Source organism: Prionailurus viverrinus, chromosome B1 (genome assembly GCF_022837055.1).
Source record: "Prionailurus viverrinus isolate Anna chromosome B1, UM_Priviv_1.0, whole genome shotgun sequence".
Classification (NCBI taxonomy): domain Eukaryota; kingdom Metazoa; phylum Chordata; class Mammalia; order Carnivora; family Felidae; genus Prionailurus; species Prionailurus viverrinus.
Window position 1 is genome coordinate 196,640,199 of NC_062564.1, and position 14,324 is coordinate 196,654,522.

Sequence of the window (14,324 nt, forward strand, 5' to 3'; positions counted from 1 at the left end):
ACACTAATGACTTCAAGCTCTGGGTTCCATGGACTGAAAATTCAAGCAAGGGACGTTCTAGACCAGAAGAATAGGTTTCATGAGTCAAACTGGAGAAAAAATCCATCCAAGACAAAATTGGGTTCAGTTAGTGAAGGAACAAATTTTCTTACAAATGAAAAGCAGAGTGGGAATAGAGGTGAACTACATATACCCTATGTCTAGGAAATGTACATATATAGTATATACGTATAAATATATATGTAGTGTGTGTGTGTATATATATATATCACCATATATATATATATATATATATATATATATATATATATATATCACCACCTTGGTGGGGGAGAGGAGGTCACAATGAATCAGTCTTTGAAAATCAATATAAACTTAAATAATATTGGGATTTCAATAAAAGAAAAAGGAGTGTGGAAACCAGGGATCATCCTTTCCCTTGGGCTCAGATGTGCTTTGCTGCTTCTTAGAACTCTGGGTTAAGTTTGGTGTTTCTGGGAAGAAGTACATGGAGTGCCTACCTGTGCAGGCTTTGGGAAGCAATCTGTGGCATTGACCAAGTCACTTAACATTTGTAAGCCTCAGTTTCCTCGACTGTAGAATGGGGATATTCGTGATAGCTTCAAAACAGTTTCTCAGATGAATTGTGTGAACATTTATCCACATTTTATTTCATTGTTAGGGGCGAGAGAAAAGACCTCAGAAAAACCAGTTCCAAGGTTTTATTTGGAGAGGAAACAAGTGTGATTTAAAGAACACTATCCAACTAGAGGTTTAAAAGATGAATGTGTGGCTTACAGATTACTAGGATAGCATCTGGCTTAAAAGAGCATTCTACCTTTGAATATCTGGTTAAAAGATATTGGGTGCCTCGAAAGAATGAGAGTTAACGGAATGGAGTCAAACTAAGTCCCTGGAAGGACTCTAAATCGTATTGAAGTCCATCAGAAAAAAAACAAAAAAAAACCCACCGGTGCTTTATCAGGAACGCTAGGTCCTTCCCAAAGGGGCTGAAAATCACATCAACCCACCAAGTTCTGCCCCAGATGAGATTTGGAATGATTTCCTTTCATGGTAACCATCACATTGGGCTGGCATGAGAATTAAATGAAATCGTAATAGCAGTTAACAAATACTGAATGTTTAGCCTGTGCCAGGACTGGTGGTGAGCCCTGTACATCCATTAGGAAATCATGTCATTTACTGGTTTAAAATTCTCCAGGGGCTTTTCCATGCACTTAAGACAGAACACATTTCCTATCCTTGATGTCAAAGCCCTACATGATCTGATTCGATCCGCTACCCCTCTACCCCTTGCCTAATATCCTCCAGCCCCAATGACACGATTTCTTCTCCTCAAACACATTAAAGCTGATTCCTGCCCCAGGACCTTTACATGAACTGTTCTCCCTGCCAGGACTGCTCCTCTTCATGTTCTTATTGCTGACTTCACTAGGACATTCAGGTCTGAGAAAGACTGGACCTAAGCTGCTCTCCCCTCACCCTCTAGCCTATGGCTCTACTTAATCTTCTGCAGGGCACATATCTCTGCCTGATATTTTATTCATGTATTTGTTTGTTTGTTGACCAGACCAAGGGTTTGTCTGTCTTGCTTATCTGCTTTCTCTTGCACATCAAGAACATTTCCTGGCATGTAGCAGGAGCCCAAAACATACTTGTGGAATGAATGAATGACCTCACTCAATCTTCTCCCAAGCCCTATGGTAGCTCTCTTATTCTCTCTTATTCTCTGTATTTAACAAATAAGAAAACAAGGCACAGAAAGGTGGAACAATTTGCCCACAGTCATGAAGCTAGAAAACAGCGAAGCTGAAATGCACACCCAGATGTGGCTCCAAAGCCCCCAGGCTCTACCCCTTCATCGTCATGCCTGTACAAATAAGCTTCTTCACTTGTATATTGTGATAGATATTACAGTTAGTCTAGAACTCTGCCCTTGCTTTAAATTGGTTCCCCTGATTTCTTTTTAGATGTTTATTCCTTTTTTGAGAGAAACACAAAACATAGGCAGGGGAGAGGCAGAGAGAGAGGGAGACACAGAATCCGAAGCAGGCTCCAGGCCCTGAGCTGTCAGCACAGAACCCAAAGCGGGGCTCGAAACCACAAACCGTGAGATCACGACCTGAGCCAAAGTTGGACACTTAACCAACTGAGCCACCCAGGTGCCTGTGGCTCCCTGCTTTCATTAGCAAAAGGGCTAATGTACTATTTTAGGTAAATCAAAATTAAGGAAAATGCCCACTTAGGGAGTGAATATGCCTATAATTGTATGACTACACTGTTTCTGTGCCTGACCTTGAAAATTAGGCTGCTTAACAACTTACTCAGGCCTTCCAGCCCCTCCCCCTGCCCATCCAGTGTCTGTTGTCTCTTTTAAAACCAGGTTCAAGGCTGCCTTCCCACAGAGTGTTTCATGGATTAACTGAGCCCAGCCCAGCACTGTTCCATATATGTACACATCCATTTCTTCCATTTTGCCCTCATTTTTACATGATCCAACTTCACTGATTTTATTTCAAATATGTATTATAATTTAAATCAAGGCTTTAAAAATATGCACTGTATGTGCATGACAAGCACGTTTTGTCTTTACAATGAGCACTCTGGCTCCCTGAGAATGGAACCCATGCCCACTGGGCTTCCTATCTTAGGCGAATCCACGTGGGGCCAACAACCCAGTAGAGAACAGGTGCTCAGGTGCCTATTAGCAGAAAATGTGAATATATAAATAAAAATGCACTTTCTTCTCCATTCCTTGTTGACATGTCCAGATTTGGGGAACACCACAAACGCTTTATTACAAAATTCACTGTTTAACCAGCATTGCAACTTGTTCAACATGTTTACCACATCAAAGCGTTTATTTCCAATAACCTAAAGTAGTAGAAATTCAAGTTTACGTTCAGGCAAAAAGAATCTTGACAGCTACTCAGGCTTTTATTATTATTTTTTTTAAACGGTTACCGGAGTCTCACCTGTTAATCACGATCTCATCCTTGTCACAGAAAGAGCGTGTAAAACACCCGGACGATCGCCAGACTTACATCCGGAGAAGCGTAACTGTTGGTTTGGTATTGTCGAAATAATTGCTGATAAATATTTTTATGCCCTTTTCTTTTAAGAAGTGCGCATTTGTCTTCTCTTGTCCCAACTAACTTTGATTATCTCTTGAGGCACATGGTTCAACCCCACGGAAATCAGTCTTGAGTCAGATCTTTGTAGCAAGAGACTTCCTGCCTTTAAAGAGATGCCCCCACCCGATCCACGGCCCCCCTGAGTAACTGCGGCCCTGAAGCGAAAAGAACAATTTGTCTGGCTGGCAGATCACATTTGTATGGACGCCTCGATGCTTGCCAGCAGCAAGGAGCAGGAAGTGCCGGGCTCAGGTTGTCTACAAAGGGGTAAACACTGACCGATGCTGGTGTTCATGGGTTCCCACTCACATGCTACCATTTTGCACCAGCCCTTCCCATTCTCGGTCTCTCCCGTGACCACAGAAAGGCATGCTCCATATTAAACAACGGGACTTTTCTTAGGATGTATTTTGGAGTTTGTTTTACATCATCAAATGATGAATAGGGACAAGTATAATTGGGCTGCAGGAACATGGTGGATGCAGGCTGGGCCTTTGTGTTCTCTGTGCTTTCCTCTGTAGGTTAGCAAGATTTTCTTTTTCCCCCCAGAGTCCGGTTCTGACCATGTGGGAGATGATCTGGTGGTTGACTACTCCAGACATGTGTTTACCGTGTGGCCACCAGGAAGGGATACCAAAAGGGACTTCAAAAGTCCCAAAGATGGTTCTAATTAGTGCAGCTCAGATCTGGGGCTTATCTCTAGATTGTTAGCTGTTGCCAATAAACTTCTAGATTTTCCTCCTTGTCTACAAAGAACACGAGTCACCACTGTAATCAGTGCCACTTGAATTTAAAACCAATAAAATTGGCCAATAAAATTGGAGGTGACCTGAGATAGGCCAGTGGCCACCCATACTGCCCAAGGCAATGACTCAGTTCCTTCACCACAGTGTGGGCCCTGCCTTCAGGCTTGCAAGGTCAGAAGGTGAATATCAGTACTTAAATAATGTATCTGAACCCCAGATAGTTTCACAAGTAAACCAAGCTCTTAGAGCTTTATGCATAAAAATCATTCAGAGGACTCGAATTAAAATAAAAACTTGGAAAAAAAAAAAAACCACCTCGAAATCATTCATGGGGAGAGACATAACCAAGTCAAGAGCTTCCCATATTTGCTGAACAAATAGCTAAATATGTCCCCCAAAGGTTGCCTAAGGATCAGAGTCATAAGAGGAACAGCTAAGATCATTTAATTGATCTTTTTTTTTAATGTTTTATATATTTTTTCAGTTTTTATTTATTTTGAGATAGAGAGAGAGCATAAGCAGTGGAGGGGCAGGGAGAAAGGGAGAGAGACTCCAGGGCTCAAACCCACAAACGACGAGATCATGACCTGAGCAGAAACCAAGAGTTGGATGCTTGAACCGACTGAGCCACCCAGGCGCCCCAAGATTCTCTAATTGATCCTAATGGCTGATACCTAAAGGCTGAGGGGGTTCAGAAGAAGCGTCTCCAAAATATGCCCCTTTGGCATGGGGATTATCTTTGATTTACTTATTATTATTTTTTTTTTTAAGTTTATTGTCAAGTTAGCTAACATACAGTGTATAGAGTGTGCTCTTGGTTTCTTGGGTAGAGTCCCCGTGATTCATCGCTTACATACACACCCAGTGCTCACCCCAACAAGTGCCCTCCGACATGAGGATTATCTTGAACTAAATTCAGATAGCCAAAACCCAGCAGATTTAGGAAAATCTCTTTATCTCCACCTCAGCTGCCTAAATTTACACTGGAAAGGGAGCCTATACCAGGAAGAGAACAATTACCAGAAGACATTTATTTTTTGATGTTTATTTATTTTTGAGAGAGAGAGAAACGGAGCACAAGCAGGGAAAGGACAGAGAGAAAGGGAGACACAGAATCCAAAGCAGGCTCCAGGCTCTGAGCCGTCAGCACAGAGCCCGACGTGGGGCTCGAACTCACGAACTGCGAGACCATGACCTGAGCTGAAATCGGACGCTCAACCGACCGAGCCACCCAGGTGCCCCAGAAGACACTTTTTTGAATTCAGCTTTTTATTGAACACGTTACAAAACAGGTTTGGTCAAAAAGAGCAAAGCCCATCTCGAGATCAGACTCCTCAGATTCTTCTTTCTTTGTTTCCACTTTCTTCTCTTCAGCTGGGGTAGCAGTGGTAGAGGGGGCGGGGGCTCCTGCTGGTGCAGCACCAGCTGCTGGGGCAGGTCCCCCAGCCCCGACACTGCAGCTGAGGCTCCCGATGTTGACATCGGCCAGGGCCACTGCAAATAAGCCTAGCCAGAAAGGTTCAACGTCTATACCGGCTGCTCTACTGAGGGCATTGGTCTTCTCTGTGGGGGTCATCTCCTCACCTTGCAGATTAAGGACGGAGTGCAGGCAGGTAAGCATGCCCTCAGCTTCCTCGGAAGGACCGATCACTTTAGTGCCAGCTGAGGAAAGGGGCTAGAAGATCCCTTCTTACCTAAGAAACTTCCCTGGATAACAGGGCAAGCTTTGTTCTCCAAATGTCTCTCCCCTTCCCGTGAATAGCCTTCCTTCCCTTTGTATCCCCAGACCCCTACCAGCCTCTTTAGCTAGGATGTTACAGAAGCCTGTCACCTGGCTGTCCTTCAGGTGTCACAGGTTTGCGGCTCCTGGATGTGCAGAATTACACTAGTTTTTCTCCTGTTAATCCTGTGCAATCTCCATTTGGTTGTTTGGCCAGCCAAATAACCTAGTGGGGAGGAAGGGAAAATTCTTCTGTCCCGACACAGCAAATATATACTCTCCACGGAGACAATGCCGATTCCAGACACTGTAAATCCCTCCTTTTCAGAAACCTTGTCTGTCATCTCCCCTCTGAAAATATTCCTTTCCCAGAGGTAGAATATTCTCATTACTTAAGTATACAATTTCTTGCTTATAATTACTATTTTCTCCTCTTCCTCAGAATTTCTAACTAGAATTTCTCCCTAGATTCCACTTAGACCTGGATTAGATTTAGGGTATTCAGATAATATCACATAATTTCTACAGATCTTCCTTTCATTTCTGCATTTCCTCGTTTCATTCCTGGAGGTGTGACTTTTCATGTTCAGGGCACCATGTACCTTCTAGACTATTCAAGGAACATATACACAAACTAAAGCTATTTTAAAAATAAAGAGAGTCTTCGTGACGACTAACTCACAAATGCAAAGTTCCTTTCCATCTTTATAAGCACATAAAGGAATATTTTTTATTTCAAGCCATCTGCTATGTTACCCCAATTGTCAAAACAGCCAGCAACTCAGTAACATTAACAGATACTGGCTTCTTAACTTCATAATAAATCTTACTTTTGTTAATCTGATTACTGTCATTACCAGAAGTTTAAATCTTAAAAGCAAAGAAATATGAAAAAAAAGGGACGTTACATGCGTTAAAGGAGTATTTTCTTATAAAAAAAAAAAGTGTTCAAACTAGAAAGGAATAAAAATATGACAAAAAGGCTATCGCTTAAGGGAAAGATAAATGGCCATCAGAGTTCCCAAATGTAGATGAGAAAATTCCTATTTTAGAGGTCTAGGTTGGTATACCCAGCCCCTCCCTCCTTCAAGACCAATAGCAATTTCCTCACAAAGTAGCAAATCTCCATGTGTGTTAATGGACAGTTTAATGTTAACTGATGGGCTACATCACAGAATATTTCTAACAGAAATGAAATAAATATCCCATAATAAATGAACACCTGTTACATCCATAGTGTGTGCCCAGCACCATGCTAGAGACCTGGTTTTCTACCTTGATTATATTCTCATTTATGGAGTGACTGGAGACTGGAACAAAGGCACACTCTGACTCTTTTCCTGTAGAGCGTGTTCTTTCCTCAACAAGGCATAGCTTCCCCTTTCTCTCTCTATCTAAACTTCTTCCGTTTTGTTTTGTGTTTTGTTTTGTTTTGTTTTGTTTTGTTTTGTTTTGTGTTTTTACAGAGAAAGCACGCCCACTGGGGCACGAGCTGGGGAGAGGAGCAGAGGGAAAGAGAGAAGCTTAGGCAGGCTCCATTCGCGGAGCCCTGGGTAGGCCTCAATCCCATGACCCTGGGATCCTGACCTGAGCAGAAATCAAGAGTCGGACACTCAGTCGACTGAGCCACCCAGACTCTCCAAAACTCCACCCATTCTTAATAATTCACTTCATCTGGGCTGCACAGTACAAACCACAGTCATTTATAAGACTTGGCTTCCCTGCTAAGTAGGCATTATCTCCTCTGTTGGGAGTACTTTGTTATCTAGTGAATGGCAGAAGTTCTGGAATACAGGCTTCCCAAATGGAAAGCCTCACCACCGAACCTTTGCGGCCTCCTTCCAGCCCAGGGGTTTGGCAGACGTTTTCTATGAAGGGCCACACGGTAACTAGTCTCAGCTTTCCCAACCACACAGTCTCCATCTCAACTCCAACCTTACAGTGAAAGCAGCCAGACACTGGAAACCAAGCAAACCCAGTGGGCGTGGCTAGGTTCCAGAGAATACTTAATAAGGACAGGTAAACGGGACTAGGCCTGTGGGGTGTGGTTTGTCTATCCAGTGTTTCTCAGACGGTGATCCATCAGCATTTGTTTCAAACACAAGTCTCAGGCCCTGTTCCAGACCTACCAGATTAGACTCTGGGCCTGGATGGGGCCAGCACTGTGTGCTCACCAGGCCTCCAGGAGATTCTGGTGCATGCTAAAGTTTGAGCACGACTGCTAATCTTCCTGACTACCCACACAGGACTCTCCTATCACGTAAAGTATGAGTAACTAAGGTGATGGGTACGTCCTACTTCACCAGAAAGTGTCCCTTCCCAGCTCCCCCCACCACACCCCACATCATGATTTCTCTCCTCTGGACTTCCTGCCCCAGTATCCCAGGGCCCAGCCCTGGTTCTCAGTTGCCATCACTGCTATCTTGCTGTGCTAGTCCCACCCTCCACTGTCCTACCAGCTAGGACTCAGCGACCTTCTTGGACTCTGCAGCTCTAGCATATGCTCACACAGCCACCGTTGCCAAAGCACCTCTACTCTTGAGCACTCCCAGACCGGCAAGGAACAAGGAAGTTTCCAGTGCCTGCCAGCCAAATGCTGCCCTGGACAACCAGCCCTCTACCTGACCGTCTCCCCTCTGACACCCCATCTCCAGGTCCTGACCCTGGAGCAAGGGGCAATTCTTTGAAGTTCCTTCCAGAGAAGAAAGCACCCCCCGCCCCCGCTTCTCACATTCACGTTTTATAACGCTCTGTGCAACAGCCACTTCCGTCTTTACTGGGTATTTTATACTACAGCCGAAATGGAGGGCTGGCTGTGACTGCGGAGCTTGCTGCGGGGAGGCAAGCCACACATCCTTTCCTCTCCCCACAACCTGACAAAAACTGTTACAAAAACTTCGTGGGTGGGGCCCCTGGGGGGCTCCCATCATGATCTCATGATCTCACAGTTCGTGAGAGTTCAAGCCCCGAGTCGGGCTCCGTGCTGACAGCTCAGAGCCTGGAGCCTACTTTGGATTCTGTGTCTCCCTCTGTCTCTGCCCCTCCCCTGCTTGCACTCTATCTTTCTCTGTCTCTGTCTCAAAAACAAATAAACTAAAAAAAAAAATACAATTAAAAAAAAAACAAAACTTAATGGGCATTTGAACCCCACCTAAAAACGTGTTCTAGTGTCATTGAAAAAGTGAACTTTCAGGGTTTTAACTGGGCTTTGGGTGGGTGGAGGGTCATTTAAGAAATGATACTGGTCTTTTTGGATTATCTGTTTAAATTATAATCAGTTCTTACATAGAACATATTTAGGATTTTCTAAAATGTTCACAAAACAAAAAATTTACTAGCCAATGAACCAATTTATTTTTAGTAGCAAAAATGCTTTATTATTTTTTTTTTTTAGGTTTGATCACTATGACTGACTATATTCATGGAGTTTTGCTGAATTTTTATGGATGATTCATACTTAGTTATTCCCCTAAAGCTGAATAAGTTTGGTGATACAAGCACCCACACATACCAAATGCCATGCCTTTTATCATACTAGACACACTTAATAAATAATATAAATATATTTAGCAAATTATATTGCACTGTTGATAACTAAGGGAAACATCATATTTGCATCTCATTTTCACTGATTTTGAAAGTGGGTAAAACAATTGTGTCTTACACTATTTTAATCTTTATTGCTTTTAGTAAATCTTTTACAATTCATTCAATGACTTTTTCTCTCCGCAGTCTTCATTACAATCCTCAAAATGCAAGACACTTTATTTAAACTGAAACAAGGAAGTCAAAGTGTTTCTCACGGAAACTAAATCCAATTTGGCTGGTTTGATGGCGAAAACGGGCGCTATTAATTAGGGTATATGACAAACATTTTCCATGCTTGACAAAGTTTCAACTGGAATGAGCTGTATAATTAGCTGCAAAGTCTTGACAAAACAAAACCGAGCTATCCGATAACAAAACAAAATTTAAAAAAAAAATTATCTGCAGCCACTTACGAAAATGAACAATGTCTAGATTTTCCCCAAATTTTGAGCGTGTCAGGTTACACAAGATACATCTCACTGAAAAAAAAAAAAAAAGTCTAATTCATAGTCATTTGATATGTTGTTAAGCCTATTTGTTATATTTCCCAGAAACTGAAAAAGTGGAACAATAAGGACTAGATACACAAATCCTTTGACAAGTCGGGTGGCTTTCAATTCTTTGCTTTCAACAAAATTGAAGGAGGCTGAATTGAGTAAGTGAACTCATAAGTCATCAACTCTAATTTTTTGAGATCAAGAATTGAGTGACATTGCTATAGTAAGACTCCATTCACAGGTATGTACTTGTTTATATGAACACGGTTTATATGAACAGGTTTTTCACGTAGAGCTATAAAAACTAGAAATAACAACAGAAGTCATGCTCAGCCTTTCTCCTTCCAACAATGAAGCGTATTCATCCACAAATGAATTTGTAAAAGCAACAGTATCCGCTTAACCAAGATGTATTTTCCAATAAATTTTGCATTCTACTAAATAATTACGAAAATTTGTTAATACTTATTTCACTTTGTGTACTAATAATTTTAAAAAATAGATTAGTCTAGAATCGGGCCATTTGCTTGCTGTGTAACCTTAGGCAATTTACTTAACGTCTCAAGGGCCTCCGTTTCCTGATTTGCAGACCGATGACAGTACTAAGACCTAGTAGCTTAGTGTCGTTCCAAAGACTGAACTAATTAATGCATATAAGAAGCTTTCAGGGCCATGCGGGGCACACTGTGCTGAATGAGAGCTACAGGAGCGTTACCTGTTCCTATCAAAGTAATCCATAACAAACCGTTAAAACTAAAAGCCTGGGGGCTTGTCTTCACGGGCAGGAAGGTGCTGTTGGGATGGAGCGAGTTCCAGACCACGGGCACATTCGGAGTAAGAGGGGGACGCCCACGGAAAAACCGGAGGGAGAGAGGGAAAGAAAGACAGGAGGCGGCTGGAGCTACCTGCTTGGAAGAAAACTGGGCAGGATCGTAGGCTGAGCGAAGACGGTTGGGAGAGTTTAGAGAAAGAAGCACTTCCACCTACGGTTCGCATTACAAACGACTATGGATCTCGACTGCTCCGTGTAAGAGAAGCAAGGGCGTCAGGCCTAAATGCCACCGCGCAGGGAACCCGGCCGGCGCCGCGCGGGCGCCCAGTCGGCCCCCTGGCCGGGAGAGTCGCGTGGCTCGCTTGCCCGACCACCCCGGATTCCTGACCTTGGTCTTTGGCCCCGATGCCGCGGCTCGCAGCGCCTGGTCGCTGCCGCTTCCGCCGCAAGCGCGCCTCGCGAGGGCGCCCGCGGGCGGCCGGAACTGGCCCCTCGCGGCTCCCGTCGCCAAGCCTCCGTTGCTATTGTCACCTCCTTTTCCTCTCTTCCCCTGGTTCCCTTTCACTTCCGGGGTTGCTCTGGATCCGCTGGTTCCGTAACAACATCCCGTTGGCTTCCCTCAGGCGGCGGGACCGGTGCAGCCGCCGCCTCCCAGGAGCGCCCGCCCGCCCGGGCCTGCGCCTTCCCCGGCCCAGGCCTCCATGGCCACCAACCCGCAGCCGCAGCCGCCTCCTCCGGCGCCGCCGCCTCCCCCGCCGCAGCCGCAGCCGCCGCCGCCGCCGCCGGGCCCCGGGGCTGGCCCGGGTGCGGCGGGCGGCGCGGGGGCCGGCGCCGGGGACCCGCAGCTCGTGGCCATGATCGTGAACCACCTCAAGAGCCAGGGGCTCTTCGACCAGTTCCGCAGGGACTGCCTGGCCGACGTGGACACCAAGGTTCGGGGCGCACGGGGGCTGCGGGGGCAGGGCGAAGGGGAGGACCCCGAAGGCGGCCCTCTCGGGCAGTGTCCCGCACTCGTCCGTCGGCCGGCTGCGCCTCGACTTCCCCAGCTGGGGCCCCTGCTGAGAGCGCCTCTCCCTCCCCAGGTTCCCTGGGCAGCCGCTTCCTCTTTGAGCGGCTGCTAGGGGCCGGGCACTGTGCGAGGCTCGGTGCGTTCATTCATTCGCCGATCCTGTCGTTCGTTTAACGGGCTCGTGTTAATCACCTGCCCTGCTTGGACGTGGGGAGTATGGTGGTGAGCAAGACTAAGTCATGGTTCTTCGGGAGACTCGTCTGGAAACACTAATGCTAACAGGGCTTTCGTCTCTGGTCTTTTTTTTTTTTTTTTTTTCGTGGTTTACTTTGTATCCAAGTTATTTTTGCGTGCTCTCTTGAAGATTTTTGGGCGGGAAGGGTCATGTCTGTGTCCTTTGGAGGAATCCAGTGGTAATGAATCAAATTATTAGCATTGTGCATTGCTGGTCACTGTGTGCGTGGGGGCAGAGGTAAGGAGACAGAGCCGGACGGTGGAAAGGTGGGCTAGAGAGACTGAGACTCTTGTTTCCACCGCTGACTGCCGGATTAAGGTGGCTCAGGCCAAGTCACTTCTCTGAAGTGACAAGGGGCAGGGGGATAGGGAGAACCAAGCCATTCAGTGAGGAAAGGTTGGAGGAGAGGTGACAGCAGGTATTGAAGTGGAAGAAGGACAGGAAAGAAGAGAGTTCTGGAGAGTAATGGGAAGAGGAGAAAGGTCAGCAAGGTGCTTCCTTGCATGGGAAGAGTTAGGGGCTGGGAAGGGGAAGGATTTTGTACCAAATTTCAGAGTGAAAGAGGGTGGTAGCCGGAATCAGTACACTTTGCTGATTCTGCAAAGAATGAGCAGTGGACAACCAGGATAGAGCAGTCAGTGAGGAGGATGGAACACAGAGTCTGGAATTCTGGAAATGATTGAAGCAGGAAGCTTCAGTTGGAAACAATTAGGAAATTGGGGTATTTGGCTTATATCTGGTTGGGTCCCTCAGATTGGAGTTTGCACGGGGTGAGGGTTTTCTCAACACATTCCTCACATTTTCTGAGGAACCTCATGTCTTTGAGACAAGGAGTGTTTGCATCCTTACACGGATTTTTCCTTGTGACTCTGTCCACCAGGATTTGATGGAAACTGCACACGATTCTGCTGTCTTCCCTGGGGAAACCCTCTGGAGAATCTGGGGATCTCTGCTCCACCATGTGGACCAGAAGTAGAATGTGCTTTTTCGGGGTGTTGGGGTTTTTACACCACAGAGAATTCAAGATACTTGGAGATGTTCATCTGTGTAGGAAGTATATAGTTTTCTCACTTTGTTTTAGGGAATATGCACAGCCATCTTTTTGAAAATGTCTGTTGCCCTTTTTTTTTTTTTTTTTTTTAAATGGGAGATGAGACAGATTCAGGTACGTGTTATGTAGATGACGCTGATTATTTGTATCGGGAAAATAGAGATTTCACTCTGCTGTTCTGAGAAACCACATCTCTATGTTACCCTTGCTCAGGCACATTGGAAACTTGAATATGCTAAAGGGGGCGCTGCAACACCTAAGGCTCAAATTTATCTTCATCCCCCATCCCCACTAAATGTTATTGTTACGTGTTTGTAATGCCCCTGCCAGATCCTCTCAAAGTGGAGCCTGAAAACCTTTCTTGGTGGGAAGGAAGGGAGGACGGTTGCTTGGACAATCTAATGAAGCCAGGACCTTCTCCCAAGAAAAAATGTACCTGTGCATATTAAAGTGAAACTTTCGTCATTCAGAAACGGTCGACTGTAGGCAGTTACATGTGGCTCAACCTAATACCCAGTTGCAAGGACTTCAGGGGCCGCAGAACAAGGTCCCTTGTTTTAATGTTGGAAACTAGAGAACTGAAATAATACCCCTTCCCTGACGGAAAAGGATGCCTGTGTGCAGCGGAAATTCTTTCCTCACCCCTCCTGTGCTTGCTTTCTCCCTCTGTCTTCACTCCTGATGCCTCCCCTCCTCTCTTTTTCCTCCTTGTCTTCTACCTCTGTGCCTCCTGGTTCTGGTTCTCTTTCCTCTTTCCCCCATGAGTGTCTCACTCTTCCTGTTCCTTAGCTTTACTAACGATTATGCAGATTTTAATCTGATTTAAAGTGTTTCTTCTTGTTTTGTAGCATTTTATATCCTTTTTCACATATACGTATATACGTATACATACATATGACTTAAATTTGAAAGTCTCAAAAATCCTACAGAAGCCAAGGTTTTCTTTTGAGCCTGACATTCCTCTCCATGTGATGAGTGGGTCAGAGTAGACGTAAGATCCCCTGTTCATGCAAAGGAGCATCACTTTTAGGGAACTGTCGAATCTGCTCTGTAAGAACAACTTGTAATTGAGACCATTTGTGGTATGGTGCTTTTGATAATTGAACCCTGAAGACTGACCTGCTTTATGTCAAACTCTGACCTGCAGTACAGAATCTATAGGGTTATAGCAGTAACTGGCTTGTCAGTCACATGCATATTTAAGAATCAAGACATTTGACACCTAGCAGGAGCTCTCCAAGAGCAAAGCCACCATCCAGCCCAGTGTGGTTAAAGCAAGATGAGAAGTACGAAAGTCCGCTGGCGTTCCTGCGGGCCAGAAAACCCTCCAGACTGCCCTGGGATTATTGATGGCCTCTAACCAACCAAGAGAGGGATCTGACCTTAGCAAACCAATCAGCCCTCCTACCCAAAGAATGAGAACCTTAGTCATCCCAAGATCTAACTAAGGCTGAGGCTCCTCTGCTGTAGATTACTGGTTCTCAGATCCCTGCCGTTTCTGACCCCTTGGCTCTGAGGTCACCCTGGAGAGTGTGAAGAGGGAAGATCAAG

The 14,324-nt window shown here is 45.2% G+C and overlaps 1 protein-coding gene across 2 annotated transcripts in view; it reads left to right on the forward strand.

Moving 5' to 3' along the window:
* Positions 1-11,058: 11,058 nt before the first annotated feature.
* BOD1L1 (biorientation of chromosomes in cell division 1 like 1) overlaps positions 11,059-14,324 on the forward strand; it is a 53,649-nt gene continuing 50,383 nt past the window's right edge. For both annotated transcript variants that reach the window (XM_047855752.1, XM_047855753.1), the window contains exon 1: positions 11,059-11,410. In XM_047855752.1, coding sequence (XP_047711708.1) covers positions 11,180-11,410 — 231 coding nt within the window. In that variant the 5' untranslated portion in view covers positions 11,059-11,179. The remainder of the gene's footprint in view (positions 11,411-14,324) is intronic.